The sequence below is a fragment of the Coptis chinensis genome, chromosome 9, assembly GCF_015680905.1.
Source record: "Coptis chinensis isolate HL-2020 chromosome 9, ASM1568090v1, whole genome shotgun sequence".
NCBI classification, from domain to species: domain Eukaryota; kingdom Viridiplantae; phylum Streptophyta; class Magnoliopsida; order Ranunculales; family Ranunculaceae; genus Coptis; species Coptis chinensis.
In genome coordinates this window covers 71,484,321-71,500,590 of record NC_141464.1, presented here as the reverse complement: position 1 = coordinate 71,500,590, position 16,270 = coordinate 71,484,321, and the positions used below count along the sequence as shown (strand labels likewise).

General features: G+C 35.4%; 1 protein-coding gene and 1 long non-coding RNA gene across 2 annotated transcripts; both read right to left on the bottom strand.

Annotated features, from left to right (window-relative positions):
* Nucleotides 1–8,365: 8,365 nt before the first annotated feature.
* On the bottom strand, nucleotides 8,366–10,488 carry LOC147477814 (uncharacterized). Its single transcript, XR_015209088.1, has 5 exons — nucleotides 10,341–10,488; nucleotides 10,127–10,261; nucleotides 9,855–10,035; nucleotides 9,571–9,726; nucleotides 8,366–8,485 (listed from the first exon to the last, which is right to left on the bottom strand). It is a non-coding gene; the product is annotated as an uncharacterized LOC147477814 (long non-coding RNA).
* A 258-nt stretch (nucleotides 10,489–10,746) lies between these two features.
* Nucleotides 10,747–12,235, bottom strand: LOC147477813 (uncharacterized). The gene is made up of 5 exons (XM_086586087.1): nucleotides 12,229–12,235; nucleotides 11,737–11,899; nucleotides 11,048–11,640; nucleotides 10,861–10,931; nucleotides 10,747–10,767 (listed from the first exon to the last, which is right to left on the bottom strand). Exons 1-5 carry the CDS (start codon nucleotides 12,233–12,235, stop codon nucleotides 10,747–10,749), a joined length of 855 nt encoding a protein of 284 aa, XP_086442213.1.
* Between the last annotated feature and the right edge of the window lie 4,035 nt (nucleotides 12,236–16,270).

Below are 16,270 nucleotides of genomic sequence, written 5' to 3'. Positions count from 1 at the left end.
ATATTATATATGTTATTAGTTATATGTATGCGTCTAATACTTTATGTTGTAGATGATATGGTGTGTGGTAATACACAGAAGATCATATCATCAGTACCTTATAAAGTATAAGTAAACGTTCACAACCTAGATGGATTTGGACAAACCATTGGTACGGTTATAGTATAATATGGTATTAGTCTATCTTGACTACATGATTACACTAGTACACTTTGTGTGTATTGAACAGGACCAAGTGAGGTTGTTTATCTTTATACTGACTATATAAGAGAACAAACACCTTTGTTATTATGGATGCTTGTCCTCTTAATCCGGATATAATAACGGGCACTTACGTGCATTTTACATTGCTTTAAATCATCAATGAGTGAGATTCATTTGTGAATCAACAAACTCGATGGATTGGGTAATGACATTGTATGTAAGGTGTGCTGTTGATTATAGAAGGAATCCGTGACCCGCAAGAAGTCGGGTTGATGATGTCCCCTTGAGGAGCTCATAAGGATTGTCATGTAAACCCTGCAGGTGGATTTAATCCGACATGATAATGAGGTTGAGTGGTACTACTCAAGGACGTAAGAAGTTGATTAATGTAGTTGTCAGTAACTTGACTTAATCAACGGACATTCGATATCTTAAACACGGGGAGATCCACAAACATATAATATGGAGCCCATAAACGTAATACGTAATTTGGGATTAGGGCGGTAGTGCAACAATGACCTTTAGTGAAATAAGCCATTTGTTGATGAACTTGGGCCGTGTGTTCTGGGCGAACATGGGAAGCCCAAGCCCGTCAGGAGGCCCAACCCTAATTTCTCCTCATGGTCCCTGTTGTAGCCTATAAATAGAAACCCTTTTCTTCTTGGCTAGATTTACTATTCACTTGATTGGAAAAAGAAAGGCAAAGAGATAGAAAAAAGGTTGGTAGATCGTTGCCCACACAACGTCCATTATAAGGATAGGAATACAACAGAAGATCAAGAGGTTCCTGATTCATAGATCTTGTATTCTCAGTGTTATCTTAGCCGATCTAAAGGTATGATTTCTAACCAAACCGTGAACACCCTTTATTCCGCTGCGCATGGTGTTTCGCGGTTCGTAGATCATTCGGTGCAACCATAACGGTTCCTACAATATAGTCATACTAAATCTATAAGATATAGTGGTAGATTCTATTGGTTAATTCATAATTGGATTTTTCTGAGAAATCATATGAAGATAAACATTAACCCTTATAGTGATTTAGTGGTAGATTCTATTGATTAATTCGTAATTGGATTCTTCTGCGAAATCGTATGAAGATAAACATTATCCCTTATAGTGCCGTACCTTGTCCTTTTTTTCAATCATATCAAGTAATTCCTTGCTTAGAAATGAAGTTGAAATATGATTGGAGAAAGTACCAATATGACTATGTCTAGGCCGGGTGCTTTAACTAAAGTATTACCAAATAAGACTATCTGTTGAGTTGCAATCTTCTCACACACAAAAAAATAGCGACAACCAAGCTTAGGAAACAAATACTAAGAATCTCATTGCATATATCTTTCAATAGAACAATCCACATGTACTCGAAATTGAGAAAAACATTTACAATAAGAAGTCAAAAACTAAACATTTCAAAAGTACTTTGAGGTGAAGTACTCTTCTTAAACTTCTGTACAGGTTACCCAATCAAAATGTTAATGCTCTTGTTATGTCTCACTCTGCTTTTTGGCAAAGATTGCTTCTCTAGTTACCAGGTTTATCCTTCTCACCCACAACTCAGCTACTTCAACCCCACCTTCACAAACGAAGTGAAACTCTTTGTTTTTAGTTGTTATGACCCAAAACACTCCTGCCTGATAAGCATCACCTTTTCTCCGCCGGTTTCTCTCAAATGCTGAACTTGGCCCCAACTCTGTGTCCCTGAAGATCACATTCCTCTTACTTGACTTTCCCACCGCAACACCCCTGCTGCTCCCACCATTCTCATCACCTTCCTGTGTGGAGCACCCTTGCCTCTCTTTGTGTGTTTTTTTAACAGAAGCTCCAATAAGCACAAACACGTGAGCAACCTCATCCAGTATCACACACTTTGTTTTATTTCGAGCACTATAGAAAGAATTACCAATATCAAGACGATAAGTAAGTTAGCTCAAATAACTTGGGAGGGAAGTTGGTTGATCCAAAGATAAACAGTTATTCAAAGCTTACACCAAATGCAAGTATAGTTGTAGTTTGCTTAATGTGTGCGAATGTGCGATACCGTAATATGGTATTGTCAGTTAGAACTGGTCAACAACTCACCTTTTTTCATGGCTAGCTCAAGTCTGGCCAGTTTAATACCTATATTCCCTTGTCAAAGTCACATTAACCAATATCTAGACAGGACTTGATAGCCTTGCAATATCAATGGACAAAATATAGTATATTATTCTCACCAGAAGGAGGAGAACAATGAAAACAAATCTCTCAGTAAATATAATCAAAAGCACAGGGGGAATAAGTTAAATACCAACTTACCACACATGACATAATGTCGCAAAGAACAGGGATTCAAAATTACAAATAGATGATAGTGTGTGCTAACTTTCATGAAAACAACTACCAAAGCAAAACACACTAAATCAATACTTCTTATCCAAAAGTAAGCATACCGTGCAAGAACCCTTGGGTGACAATGATCCAGTTTAGGCAATAGGCATATTTTTTATCATAGGCAATAGGCATATAACTTGCACAAACATTGGCCAAACCAGCCCACCACTGAATGGTCTGATTTTCCACAAAATAGAATCCTGATTCCTGAGATCGACCCTGGGCAAGAGTCAGATCTAAAGTTCCTACATTAGATCACACTGAATGATGTTGAGTGTCCAGTCAATATCAATAAAAAAAAGTGAAGATAGCATAAGATTTTTTCATAAATGTCATACGTAATAGGACAAAGAAATTAGACAAAGTTGGTATGAAATAGTAACCTATGGAATAAGAGGTTTATAAGTTCACCTAATGAATTAGATCATTCTTAATTCATTTCCTAGTGTTATTTTTTCATAGTACTATAGGAAATAAAAACACAATCTTCTCTCCGGCTTCTAATGCAGTATCATCAAATCACCATTCCAGCATACACACATAGTATTTCTGCAAAAAAACATGTATACGATTTTAGTGGTAAGTCCTTCACTGCAAAACTCAGATATAATAGAGCCTTACAATCACTTGCAAAGGAATTTCCAACGCAAACAGAAAATATTATTAATAATATTACAAAAAACATTAAGTATTATGATGTTGATAAGTTTAATCATAAGAACAGTACCTTAATCAAATTGCTTGAAAAACCTCTTTATACACAATGTTCTGTGTATATCCTTTTGGCTCATTGTCTTCCCTTTTTATTAGAAATTTTAGTCCCTGTCTAGATGTTGTTCTTGAAACAGCCACATATAATTGTCCATGTGTGAAAATTGGCTGTGGTAAATAAACACCAACATGGTTGAAAGTTTGTCCCTAGCTCTTGTTTATAGTCACTGCATAGCACACTCTGATAGAAAATTGTTTTCTCTTGAAGACAAATGGCCACTTGGTGCCACTCGATGACAGGATGATTCTTGGAATGTAGACTGGATCTCCTATATTACTACCTATTATAATTTTTTCTTCAATAACTTTGGATCCCAACTTGGTCACAATCAGCCTAGTTCCATTGCAAAGCCCTGCAATCTGGTTCAAATTCCGCATTAACATTATGGGAACACCAACTTTCAGCTCAATGTTATTGTTTGGCACTCCAGAAAATTGAAGAGTATTCAAAATTTTTGTAGGATAGAGAACGTCTTGTTCAGCAGACTTTCCTGCAAAATAATTAAATAATCTTATAAGAAATGTAAAAAACGTCTAAAGGAAAACAATTATTTATTTATTTATTTGATGTGCTAACCTTCTATGGGACAAAGTGAGTCTGCACTCAAGTAACTCTGTAAATCTCCTGGCAGTGATGAAATAATGTATGAGTTAATTTCATCACTTGTTTCATTCTTAGGGGCCAAGATGCTTCTTTCCTTGAGGTACTTAACCGAGTTGTGATTTTTGGCAAAATCTGGATAAATAGTTGACACAATATCTTGGATAGAGTCATCGGATTCTGGAATAAGGAGATCTTTTGGAATTTGTATCCATGTTCGTTCAATATCATTCTCCATAGCAATTGCTAGCAAGTTTCCATCTCCAAGATCTAAAACCCACTTGCTAAAGTCTTCTATAGAGCTAACTGTTTTAGGGTCTACTATGTCATTTTGTAATCTCATGTTTTGAGTCAGATGAAAGACTTTACATTCTTCCCAGATTTTAGACTTGTCAAATATAGATAAAGATGGTAAAAAAAAAAAAACTTGTTCAAGGTTACTAAGCGAATTATTTGATAAAATTGTGTTTTTTGATATATCCAAAACCGTACCTATTTATTGAAGCGTCAACAATGTCACCTCTTTTACCCCTTGGAATAACTGGCAAAATTTGTCTGAAGTCACCACCCATTAGAAATGTTTTGCCACCGAAATGTTTGGTTTCTTCATCCATTATGTCTTTTAAAGTTCTATCAACAGCTTCAAAACCGTGCGTATGAGTCATTGGTGCTTCATCCCATAAAATAAGATCAGCTTTCTGTATGAGCTTGGCCAGTGCTTCATGTTTTGAGATGTTGCAAGTTGAATCTTCATTGGTAGGAATTTGAATATTAAACCTCGAATGTCTTTGCTCGCCTCCCCGGTAAAAGGAGTGATGCTATTCCTGAAGAAGCAACTGCAAGTATAATTTTACCTTCTGATCTCAACTTTGAAATGATAGTCTTGTACAAATACATTTTTCCAGTTCCACCGCTGCCATAAACGAAAAATACACCTCCATTATGTGAATATACTGCTTCAGAATCGATTGGAAAACTTCCCTTTCGCCAAGATAAGGGCTTCATGCAATTTAACGTATTCATCACGTAATGCACGACAGTTATAGTCAAGTTCTTCTGTAATTATTTTATTCCCAGCTGGCATTTGGTCCTTCATATCTGGAAATGGAAAGTCCTTCACAGTTGCCAAAGTTTTTCCTCTTTTGAGCATGATATTTTCAATCTCACACAGAGTGTAATTTTTTATTTTCTCTTCTGATAAACTCAATGTCTGATTCCCATTGTTTCTTCTATATCGATATAAGAAGTCTTCTCCAAGAGCATGATGATGTTTTACCCATAATTTTTCAAGAAATGATATCTCGCACTTCAACATTAATGTCACAAACAGTTCACGTAATGCTTTAGGGCTTTGAAATCCACTAGCCTCTTTCAGAGAATCATCCCACTCGCTATCATCAAGCAAACCTAGTGCCTGACAGGTAAATTTAATTTAATAATATATATATATATATATATATATATGGTTTGTCTAGAGTGCCACTTTAATATTGCCACTCTTATCTCACACTTCTCATCAGCCGTCCGATCCCACCTCAAGATCTGATGATCTAATTCACTCAAAAATCGCGAAATTTCAAAATTTCAAAATATTTCGGAAACCAAAAAACGAAAAAATGCGAAATGTTTGATCATCTCTCACGGTCGTCTTCTTCTCCACTCCAGAAATTTTCGAATCTAGAAAAACTGTTTACCAAACAATTAATCAATTTTCTGATCAACAAGAACATTATTCAGTCTCAGAAAGTTTCTCAATTTTCGATCTAAGCTTCTTATAACTAGATCTCTTCGATGGTTTGGCATACAAGAGAAGCTCACCAGGCTCAAAGTCCAATCTCAAGATGTAAGCAATTAAAACCTCAAATCTATTTTATAATATTTATTCATCCTTTTTTATTTTTTTATAATGTTTTCTGGTTTAGGATAACATCTGTAAGTTTTGCTAAGAAGAGTTTACCACCATCTCAAATCGGTGTGTTTCTTCGTGATTATCACGGTATCGCTCAAAGATTCGTCATCTTACCGCAAAAGATTCCGTTAACTCATATTGTGCAACAAAAATCCGATAAAGGATCACAAGACACCAAGGAGTTCATCGAGAAAACAAATGAAAAAGGAACTATAAGTTAAAATGGTTAGAGAATTATTGTATGCCTATTAGAAATAAAAATATATATGAATTGACATGTTGAAAAACAAATTGTGGTTAATAGAAGCAACAAGTTTGAGATATCGTTTAATTGTTTCTTGTAATCGCATACATTGTTAGCGCGTGTGGTTATTAGTGCTTGTGAATTTAGTTTGTATAGTAGATTATGAAACTTCTTGATGTTTTGATTATTTTGATGCGTTATAATGATACCCATTTATTTGTTTCAGTTTTTTAGAGATGCCCATATGATTATTTACATAGTTTTGCAGTATTTTAGTTCATTTAATAATGTTTGTTTCTTTGAGCTAAACATTATTAATGACTGATTTAAGCTATAGGTTTTATGAGCTTGTTCAGCGATAACTTGTTTACTTTGCCAGACACACAAAGGTACTAAAACACACTTACTACAACATTAGTTAGTTCCAACTTCCAAGTGTTTGATGCCAGCAATTTCAGAAGTAGTGATAGGATTATTTAAAGAAAATTTTCTTGTTTAGAATGGCGCAAATGGAAGATACATACAAAAAGAAAGTCGCAACACTTCTACAGGCTCTTTTTGAATGGGAAGACCTTTAAGAAGCCCCGTTTGGATGTAGAACTGAAGCTTGTTGGAGAGTATGGGCTATCTGACGTTCTACCCTGCAGGTGATGAATCCCTCCTTAACGGCACCACTTATTCCGGCAACTGCATCACTGACGAAAAACGAAGATTTAGAATTATCCATGGCAATCGCTACCTATATCCATTCCTCCTCCATGGACGAGCGACCACTGCATCCCAATGCACACAAGAGCATTCTAGACAGCAAACCAGTTTATTGGATCAACTCGTCAGAAAATAGCTCCACTCCTAACAATCGGGGCCCTACGAGAGGACCTGCATCTCCTCTAAGGAGTAGTAGCAGGAAGTAGTAGCAACAGGTGGTCGTACAAGCCATCCCAAGTTGGGTACAATGGATGGGATGTGCCTGAAGGTGGGCCTAGTAACAGTGAAACTCAGTAGAGCATACCTTCAACATGTGTGATATGTTTGGATGCTCCAATAGAGGGGGCTTGCATCCCTTGTGGTCATTTGTCTGGATGCATGTCATGCCTGATTGAGATCCAAGGTAAAAAGTAGGGGTGCCCAGTTTGCCGCGCCAAGATAAAGCAGGTTGTAAAGATCTATGTTTTTTGAGTGTCAGTGAAAGATGCTCTATTGCTTTTATGGCCTTGTGTAATTGTTTCTTATGTCCTCAAAATACTTTTCGTGATTGTTCACATTCTCCTAGATGAAGTTTAAAAGACTACCGCTAGGTGCTTTCGACCAATGTTAGTGTGTGGCCATGTTTTATATACAAAGCATGAGAGAAGCCAACAATATGATGTACATGCCGCTAGTTGCATAATATATGTAACATAAGTCTATGTACAACATATGCATGAATTTAGTACTAAATCTTTGATAGAGTTTCCTCGTGTTCATTATTTATCTTCTTTCTACGACAAGATTGCCACTTGCAAAGTTCTATTGAACGATGTTTTGCCTGTATTGAAATGGGTAATTTGCGGTAGTGAATGAGCAAATAAAACAAAACGCAGCGGTTTAGAGAACTGCAATCATCGGAACTAAAATACCAAGTGTCCGCGCCAATGTCTTCTTCCAAAATGGTGGTTTGCTTCTTAGAAGTGATATATTATCATACTTGATCGAAGTTCCATTTCACATTCAATCTGAAAAGGTCTTACCATGTGATAAATTACACAAAAGAATTTTCAAAACTATAATTACGAAGTTTATAACTAAAATCATTCGAATTTTCAAAACCCTGAATTACCGACATCACAAATGTGAACTGATAACCCGCTTTTGAACCTTTGATAAATTAAACAAGAAAATAAGCATCATAATTTATATGGCCCCAAGTTGTAAAAGTGAATGTCTAATGTGAACATCAACCAACATTTCACGCAAAAAAAATAAAAGTTCATTGACTAAAATCATATCCAGTTTAATGGAACATAAATTACTTCCACCTATAAACGTAAACTAAGATTACGATCCAATCGTATATATTGTATAAACTCCAAAACTTATTTTCCCCTTGAATGGATTCCAATAATTTGATTGCTCAGTGTATGTTACAAAACTATCAAACACCTTCAACAATCAAATGAAGTCTCACCAATAAACAACCTAAAACCATTTCAATGCCTCACATATTCCCTGATGAATTGCTCAAGCCGAGATATTTCACCGTCAATCCGTAAGACTCGCCACGATCACCTTGTTATGACACTGGGGAAATGAGAAGGGTTCACCAGCCACACCAAGTGTAAATTCATTGGTTATATCCGCTTCTAAGAGAGCAGTTCTTGATGTCCGCAACTTGTCTCTGTAAAATCAGACATAAATGGGTCCAAAACAAATTGAAACCCACATCACAAACATCGGAAAAGAAACACGGTAAAGGATGCCACAACCACAAATAAAAGACGTCAATTCAGTCTGGCCTTGGCGAGATGAGTTGATGTCCTTGAGAAAAAAGTTGAAACACATCATTCGCACAACAAGCACACTAATTTCTAAATGAATGTGGAAGCAAAACAGAATTCTGACAGAGTTCACCGAATATGCTAGTTAAAACTCTGACAGAGTTCACCGAATATGCTACTTCACCGAACTCTGACAGAGTTCACCGAATATGCTAGTTCAAAACTCTGACAGAGTTCACCGAATATGCTACTTCACCGAACTCTGACAGAATTCAAAACTCTGCAGAGTTCACCAAATATGTTAGTTCAAAACTTTGATAGAGTTCAAAACTCAGACAGAGTTCACCGAATATGTTACTTCACCGAACTCTGACAGAATTTAAAACTCTGACAGAGTTCACTAAATATGCTAGTTCACCGAACTCTGACAGAGTTCACCGAAATTGTCGCCGTCTTTAAACGAGGATATCAATCATATGAACAGAGATAACAATAAGCATCACGAAAATAATTGAAATCCAGAAGAGTGGGATTACTAAAAACTATTAAGGCAGTATAAGATGACTATTTGTAAATACAAGCAACTTCAAAGAAACACAATGTCGGTCACTTTCATCGACGATTTGGTCTACTCTCTTTAATAGTTTGTGTTTGCACTTGAATGTCAATTTGATCACTTATTCACACAACGCCTATACCGGTTTACTTGTTTAAGATTCATAATAGTAACTACTCTACAAAATATTACAATCATTAATGATGTAGAATGGTAAGTATGAGCAGCTGGTCTGAATTGAATCCCAAGGTTCCTGAATGCTTAGGCTAGAGCCTCTGAGGATTGGTCGTATATAGGTCCGATGTGACCGGAAAGGTTTAAACACTTATATCATGAATGAAGAAATTGTACCGAGTATGACTAACAAATTTTATCCACATCAAGATGTGAGCCATAAGAAATAGATACTTCAAAGTTTTAGCAAGTTACCAATAATTATCCGTCCACACGTCTCCCCATCCTTAGTACAAAATATAGCCTGAAATGAATGATTACACAAGAGAAAAGAATTAAAACAGAATGAATGAAAATAGGATGCAAGACTCACCTTCTTGAAAAAATTCATCCAAGCAATAGGCGCTTGTCCTGATCCATAACATTGAACAACAAAACAAAATGAGTTAAGAATTCCAAGAAGCACTAAAAATACACGAAACAAAGCCTTCAAACAGAGTGAGTCTAGAGTAGAATCTTTCACTATGCACTAGTAATACCTCCACTTGTTCGACAAGTCCAATATTCAAGTGGCATTGTTGCACTATCTCCATCAGAAAGCAGAGTAGAAGAAGTGCATTGCTTCACTAACTTATCATCCTCATATCGCGTGCCGGCTACTTCCCAAAGTCTTGAAATTAGCCTAGGCTTCCAATTCTTCAAGAATTTCAGGTGCAAGCCCTACAACCCCACAATATAAAGCAACCATTTTTTAAAACTAAAATACAAAAAACAAGTGAATAAATAAATAGAAAACAAAATAGATTAGTACCGTGAGCCTTGAGAATATGCAAGATCTTTAGCACGAGTAACACTTTTGACCTGAGCGATACCGTGATAATCACGAAGAAACACACCGATTTGAGATGGTGGTAAACTCTTCTTAGCAAAACTTACAGATGTTATCCTAAACCAGAAAACATTATAAAAAAATAAAAAAGGATGAATAAATATTATAAAATAGATTTGAGGTTTTAATTTCTTACATCTTGAGATTGGACTTTGAGCCTGGTGAGCTTCTCTTGTATGCCAAACCATCGAAGAGATCTAGTTATAAGAAGTTTAGATCGAAAATTGAGAAACTTTCTGAGACTGAATAATGTTCTTGTTGATCAGAAAATTGATTAATTGTTTGGTAAAATGCGTTTTCTAGATTCAAAAATTTCTGAGTGGAGAAGAAGACGACCGTGAGAGATGATCAAACATTTCGCACATTTTTTCGTTTTTTGGTTTCCGAATATTTTGAAATTTTGAAATTTCGCGATTTTTGAGTGAATTAGATCATCAGATCTTGAGGTGGGATCGGACGGCTGAGGAGAAGTGTGAGATAAGAGTGGCAATATTAGAGTGGCACTCTAGACAAACCGATATATATATATATATATATATATATTATTGCATAAAAAAGATGTGCTAAATGAAATCAAATAATATACATGCATAATAGATGTGTCTCTGATTATGAAAAGCTTTTAAATTTTTTGGAGCATTCATTTTATAAGTTACCTGACATGCCGCTTTGAAAGTAGGATAAGTAGTTCCATTTACTGTTCTAATCTCTTCAAAGCTTCTAGGGCCTTTGACAATATTAAGCAATATACGCAAGTAAGATCTTTCTCCTGATGTAGGGTGAGCATAGTAGATACGACCGAATTTTTTTTACCACCACCTTTTCTTGGAGTCCACTCCTTACCTTTGGTTTGCCAAACCCATTTAGTGGGAAAATCCATATAAGTAAGTTCTCTAGCAGACGGGTACATGACATTTGCTTTAAGCCACTCTGTAAACTTTGTCTTTGATGCATTCTCGCGCTCTATGACTTCTTCTGGTAGATCTTTATCATTGTAATAAACCATTTGCTCTCCTTCAAGATGGAATAACGACCTTTCTATGCTTGGGTTTCTGTATTGAATTTCAAAATTCAATAACCTCCAACATGCTTCAGAAGCAGAAAGATAATGACAATCAAGAAAATGTTCAACTTCATCTACATCTCTAATAGTTTGTTTCCCTGTGCTTACATCTGTCGCGACATTTTCAACAATAATGGCAGTGGCTCTGTCTTTGCCCTTGTTAATATGCTTGAAAAGATATTTGATCGACCTCACCTTATTACAGTGCTCAACATTTATGTGTGCTTGAAATTTCACACACAAATCGACATTATGTGGTATCACCCACCTATTGTCCAGTTCTTCAGTTTTATCAAAAACTTTAACCGTGACTTTACGACCATTGTTTCTTCTCCTATAAACGGTGAAGTCATTGTGATCAATAGAAGTCTCACTGCAAAAGGCTTTAGGATAGTGCCTAGATCACTTATTTTCCAACATACATGGTGAGCTTGAATTTAAATCTCCACAGGGCCCATGCATCATAAACTGTGTGACTGCTTCATATGAAACTTTATCTTCTGGGTCTGGAAGCTCTGCTGATATTAACTTATTGATCTGAGCAGGGGTCTTTGGCTTGGCACCATTATCTAAGAAAAGCAATATATGAGCGTGTGGTAAACCCCTATTCTGAAACTCTATTGTGTATATTGCTGCATATATAACAAAAGTTGGAAAGTATTACATCTCTGGCATAGTCAAAACTTGGAAAAACAAATTGAGTGGAAACTTTAGTGTACAAAAGAATATTATTATTGCTTCGGAACAGATTATATGCGCGTCTGTGTGTTTTTTTAGCTTTGAATTCTCTTGTAGAATTTAGAGAGACGAACGTATCAAAGCAAAATATGGAATTACTCTTGATCCTGAAGTACTTGGCATCCTTCATACAGTTCATAGGAACAAAGGGGTACTCAAATTTAAATTTCTTTCTATAGTATGTTTGTAACCATATATAGAATACAAAGTGATTTGTGCATACCGTCCATATTACTGGCATGGCTTAGTGATTATTATGATGGTCATGTTACTGAAAGGCATGTGACAGTTGGTGTGATCATTACTGAGGGTGAAAGTTCTTGGAGACAACTAAAGTTTCCATACAAAGTAAATTTCCAGTAAATTTCCAGACTGTTTTCTTGGATGGTAGTTTCCATTGGATGATTGATGCGGAAGATAAAACGCATGCAACTACTCTCTCAGAGCGAATACTTCTACTCAATGTTAGTAATGAGGAATTACATACTATCAATATCCCTCCTTCTATTGTCATTCCTGACTCTTTGATCTTAATTAACTTGGTAGGGTACCTAGCTTTTGTTGTATCTACACTTGATACTTCATCTCAGATTTGGCAAATAGTGGGTTCTAAGACTAATGGTAGACAAATTTTTTTATTATGTGATGAATGTGTTGTTTATTCATGGAATATGATATTTATAAATTTTGTGTGGTTTTCAGACCCTGTACGTATCATGACAGCGTCATTAAAAGTTGGTGATAAGGCAATTATTGGCTGCAGAAATTGGAATGCCTACATAATCGCATTGGCTACAAATTTTGTTTTTGTGGTTCTTCCAATCTTTCTGTTTTCCACTGTAAGTATTAAGTGAAGACGTTTGTTGAAGTACATATAATTTGATATTTCGGTAGTTTCTTTGTTATCTGGGGAATTTACTATTAGCTTTGGAAGCATATATATAAATTTTTAAAAATCAAAATGTATGAACAACTTCCTCTCTCCCCAATGTGTACCACTTCATTCCTTGACACTTAATATATATGAGATTTCCTTTCAAAACCACTACATTTATATTTGTCCAATTGTGAACAACATCAAGATTATCACCTACAAAAATGTAAATTGACTTGATATAGATTAAGGGTGATGGTTTTAGTGAGATTAAGACATTTGTTCTTAATGAGAAAAAGCTATTAGAAAAGATAAACATTATTTGTCTGATGGAGATAATTTATTGGTAATTTCTAAGTAGCATTTCTATTTGGTTATTTATTGTGCTCCTATTTGGTAAAAAACTGGTGAATCTGATCCTGGATTTCCTTGTAACATAGAAATTGATCTTATGTAAGTTGGACATGTTTCTTGTTATTGTGTTAATGTGAACCTTAGGAAGATTTCCTTTGTGTGGCGTAATGTTTTACTCCCTTAATCCCATTGTTTTGGAGACTAAGATTTGATTGAGGGCCCTACTTCATTCCATTTTCAGCTCATTTGGTTAACTGATCTCTAGTTCAGGCTGGACTAAAAATCTGGGAGGTAATACCTTTTTCTGGGAAGCTAATTTTATGTTTGCTAACACATGAAATCTGTTGAAGGTAAAGTTTCTGGGACCTGGGTAGAAGTGTTTTAAAATTTCAGTACAATAGAAAAAACTAAACTTTTCTAATAATGGTAGAAATGCGAGGAACTATGTTGCTTTCTGAACTCTCCTTCAGTAGTCTTGTCTTGGCATTACTATTTGTAACATGTAGGAATATTTTTACCTACTTTTTCATATTTATTTGTTGTTCAGATCAGTTGTTTTAATTGCTCTTCCTCTAAAAGTACTTGTTAACAATGAACTAAATTGTCAATTCCCCACACATAAGAACCTAATGTAGTTGTATAGTTCAGTTAAATATTATCGCTTTACACTTTCACTTCTTAATGGTCTTTTCTTTGTGTCCAGTTTCCACAAACACAAAAAGCTTAATTGCTTGTGTGTCTTTGTTTGTGTCATGAGATGCCGCAGAAGGGAACGTGAGATGAATGCTAAAGTTGTTGAAAATAGAATTGAAATAAGTGATGGAAACGCGTCTAAGGAGTTCAAGCAAGAGGTATGTACTAAATTTCCTTTATTTATGCCACCAACTGATGTCTTACTAAACTAGTAGATTTGAAAATCTATAGTAGGTGCAAATTGACTCTTTGAACTATAACACTCTTTCTTCATTCTAAGTTTCCCATTATTCCAAATATTTTTGGGTTTATTATGTATGAACCACTATTATTGAAATGTATATGGTAATGTATATATACATGTTCGTTAATCCCAAATGGAACTACGCTTATGCATTTGATAAATGATAGGCAAAATAATTAAACATAAAGTCTGACCTGCCCAAGCTTTACCGAAATGTTTACGCCATTGCAAATCAGTCATTAACTCGTGAAGCTTTATTTCGAATACCCAAGCAACAATTTCAGGGGCATCTTCAAGTTTTAGTCCCTTAGAAACCTTGTCCAATGCCATTTGAATTTTAGGCCACTTGGGGTTGCAAGTAAATGTGGTGAAAATATCAGGAGTTCCAGCCCATTTGGAAATGGCTATGGCATCCTGATAAAAGATGATGGTAAAACTAATCATTTGTCATTATATATTCATTTTCAAAGGTTGCAAGTGAGTATTTGGGATTTAATTGAACTTACCTGTAAAAGACAATGGTAAAACTAATCGCTACCAACAGATGCAGGTTTAGTGTCCCCAGAAACAACAGCATCAACCAAACCTTGGTATAGTTCAGCACGAATCGTATGTTGGTTATCTCTAACCCATGAAAGCCTTATTTCCTCAGCAGCAGTGTATGCATCAACCCAAAATTGTTGCTTTAATCGACCACCTCTAAATATTGTTAGTCCTTCATTTGCTCTCATTTGCATTCTAAAAGCATAATACTCTCTCATGGTAACATGTTGTCTCTTAACAACTTTACTACCATTTTGTATTTGATTTCAGGCCTATACCCATCAGCTCCATCAGGAAATAAGAGAGGGTATTGCATTGACATAAAACTTGGAAAATTCTCATCGATTCTCTTCAAGCCGTATCCTTTCTTGTCAACAACAACGTCACGGTGACCTTGAGATTCATTTCCATTACCAACAATGAGACCAGCTACCTCATTAGAAGTTGGCAAGTTGTATACTCTTCTATCAGTCTATCTTGTACTAATGAGTCTTATACTAACATCAGCGATTTCATATTCTGTAAATCTATCTATAGCCATTCTGTAACTCTCAGCTATTCTGTTGTTTTCATTTAACATTTCAATGAGTCCTGCTATAATGTTTGGATCCAACGGTTTTTTCTTTTCAATCTTTTTACTAAAAGAGTTCAATCTGTTTTGCACTTCATTGGCTGTATCATATACGTATAACTGGCCAAATTTAGGAATCTGACCTGGCATAAAGAACAAAAACGAAATTAACACATAAAGGACATGTAATGACAAAATTATTAAGAAAAATCAAATGTCAAATTATTTTCTCCATTGTTCATTAAAGAAAATTATACATACTAAAACAATCTAATATTTTGCACTTCATTTGCTGTATATATGTATAATTGACCAAATTTAAAATGCTAACTTGGAATTGGTAGCAAGGTTCCAATTTTGTGATGATTCCGCCCACTGATCTTATAAACATATGGCCCCTTTCCGTTGTTTATTTTTTTATCAACCACTCCTCCAGTTGATGTGAAAGCAACAAAATAATGGCGAAGAGGCCGGCTTTAGTCCTACTTTCTACCCTTGATGCCTAGGCATCCCTGAAAAGTATCGTGGCCTTTCTAAGTCCCCATCTCCAAGCAAAAAAAAATCGAATCAAAGATAACATAAACAATAAGAAGAGTACCTGATTTGGTGAACAATGTACATGTTTTGGTTGAGTATGGTAATAGGTTTTTGGTTGAATGTGTATAAGTGAATAGTAGATTAGGGAGAATTAAGCAAATCTAGGGAGGTATTTATAATTATTTAGTATTCCATTTTTTTTAGGAGTTGCTTCAATTACTACGTGATTTACATATATATATATATATATATAGGAGATAAGGCATGATTTCGTAGGAGGCTCAATTATTACGTGATTTGTATATATCTTAAATTAGATTTTTTTTCCCAATTAGCTAGAAGTTATTGTATTGTGTGTGTACATACACAACTCTTAGTTTGTGTGTGACTATGTGTGTATGTTTAGAAAATATATCTCAATGTGTGTGGGTGAGTCTGCGCATTTTAGA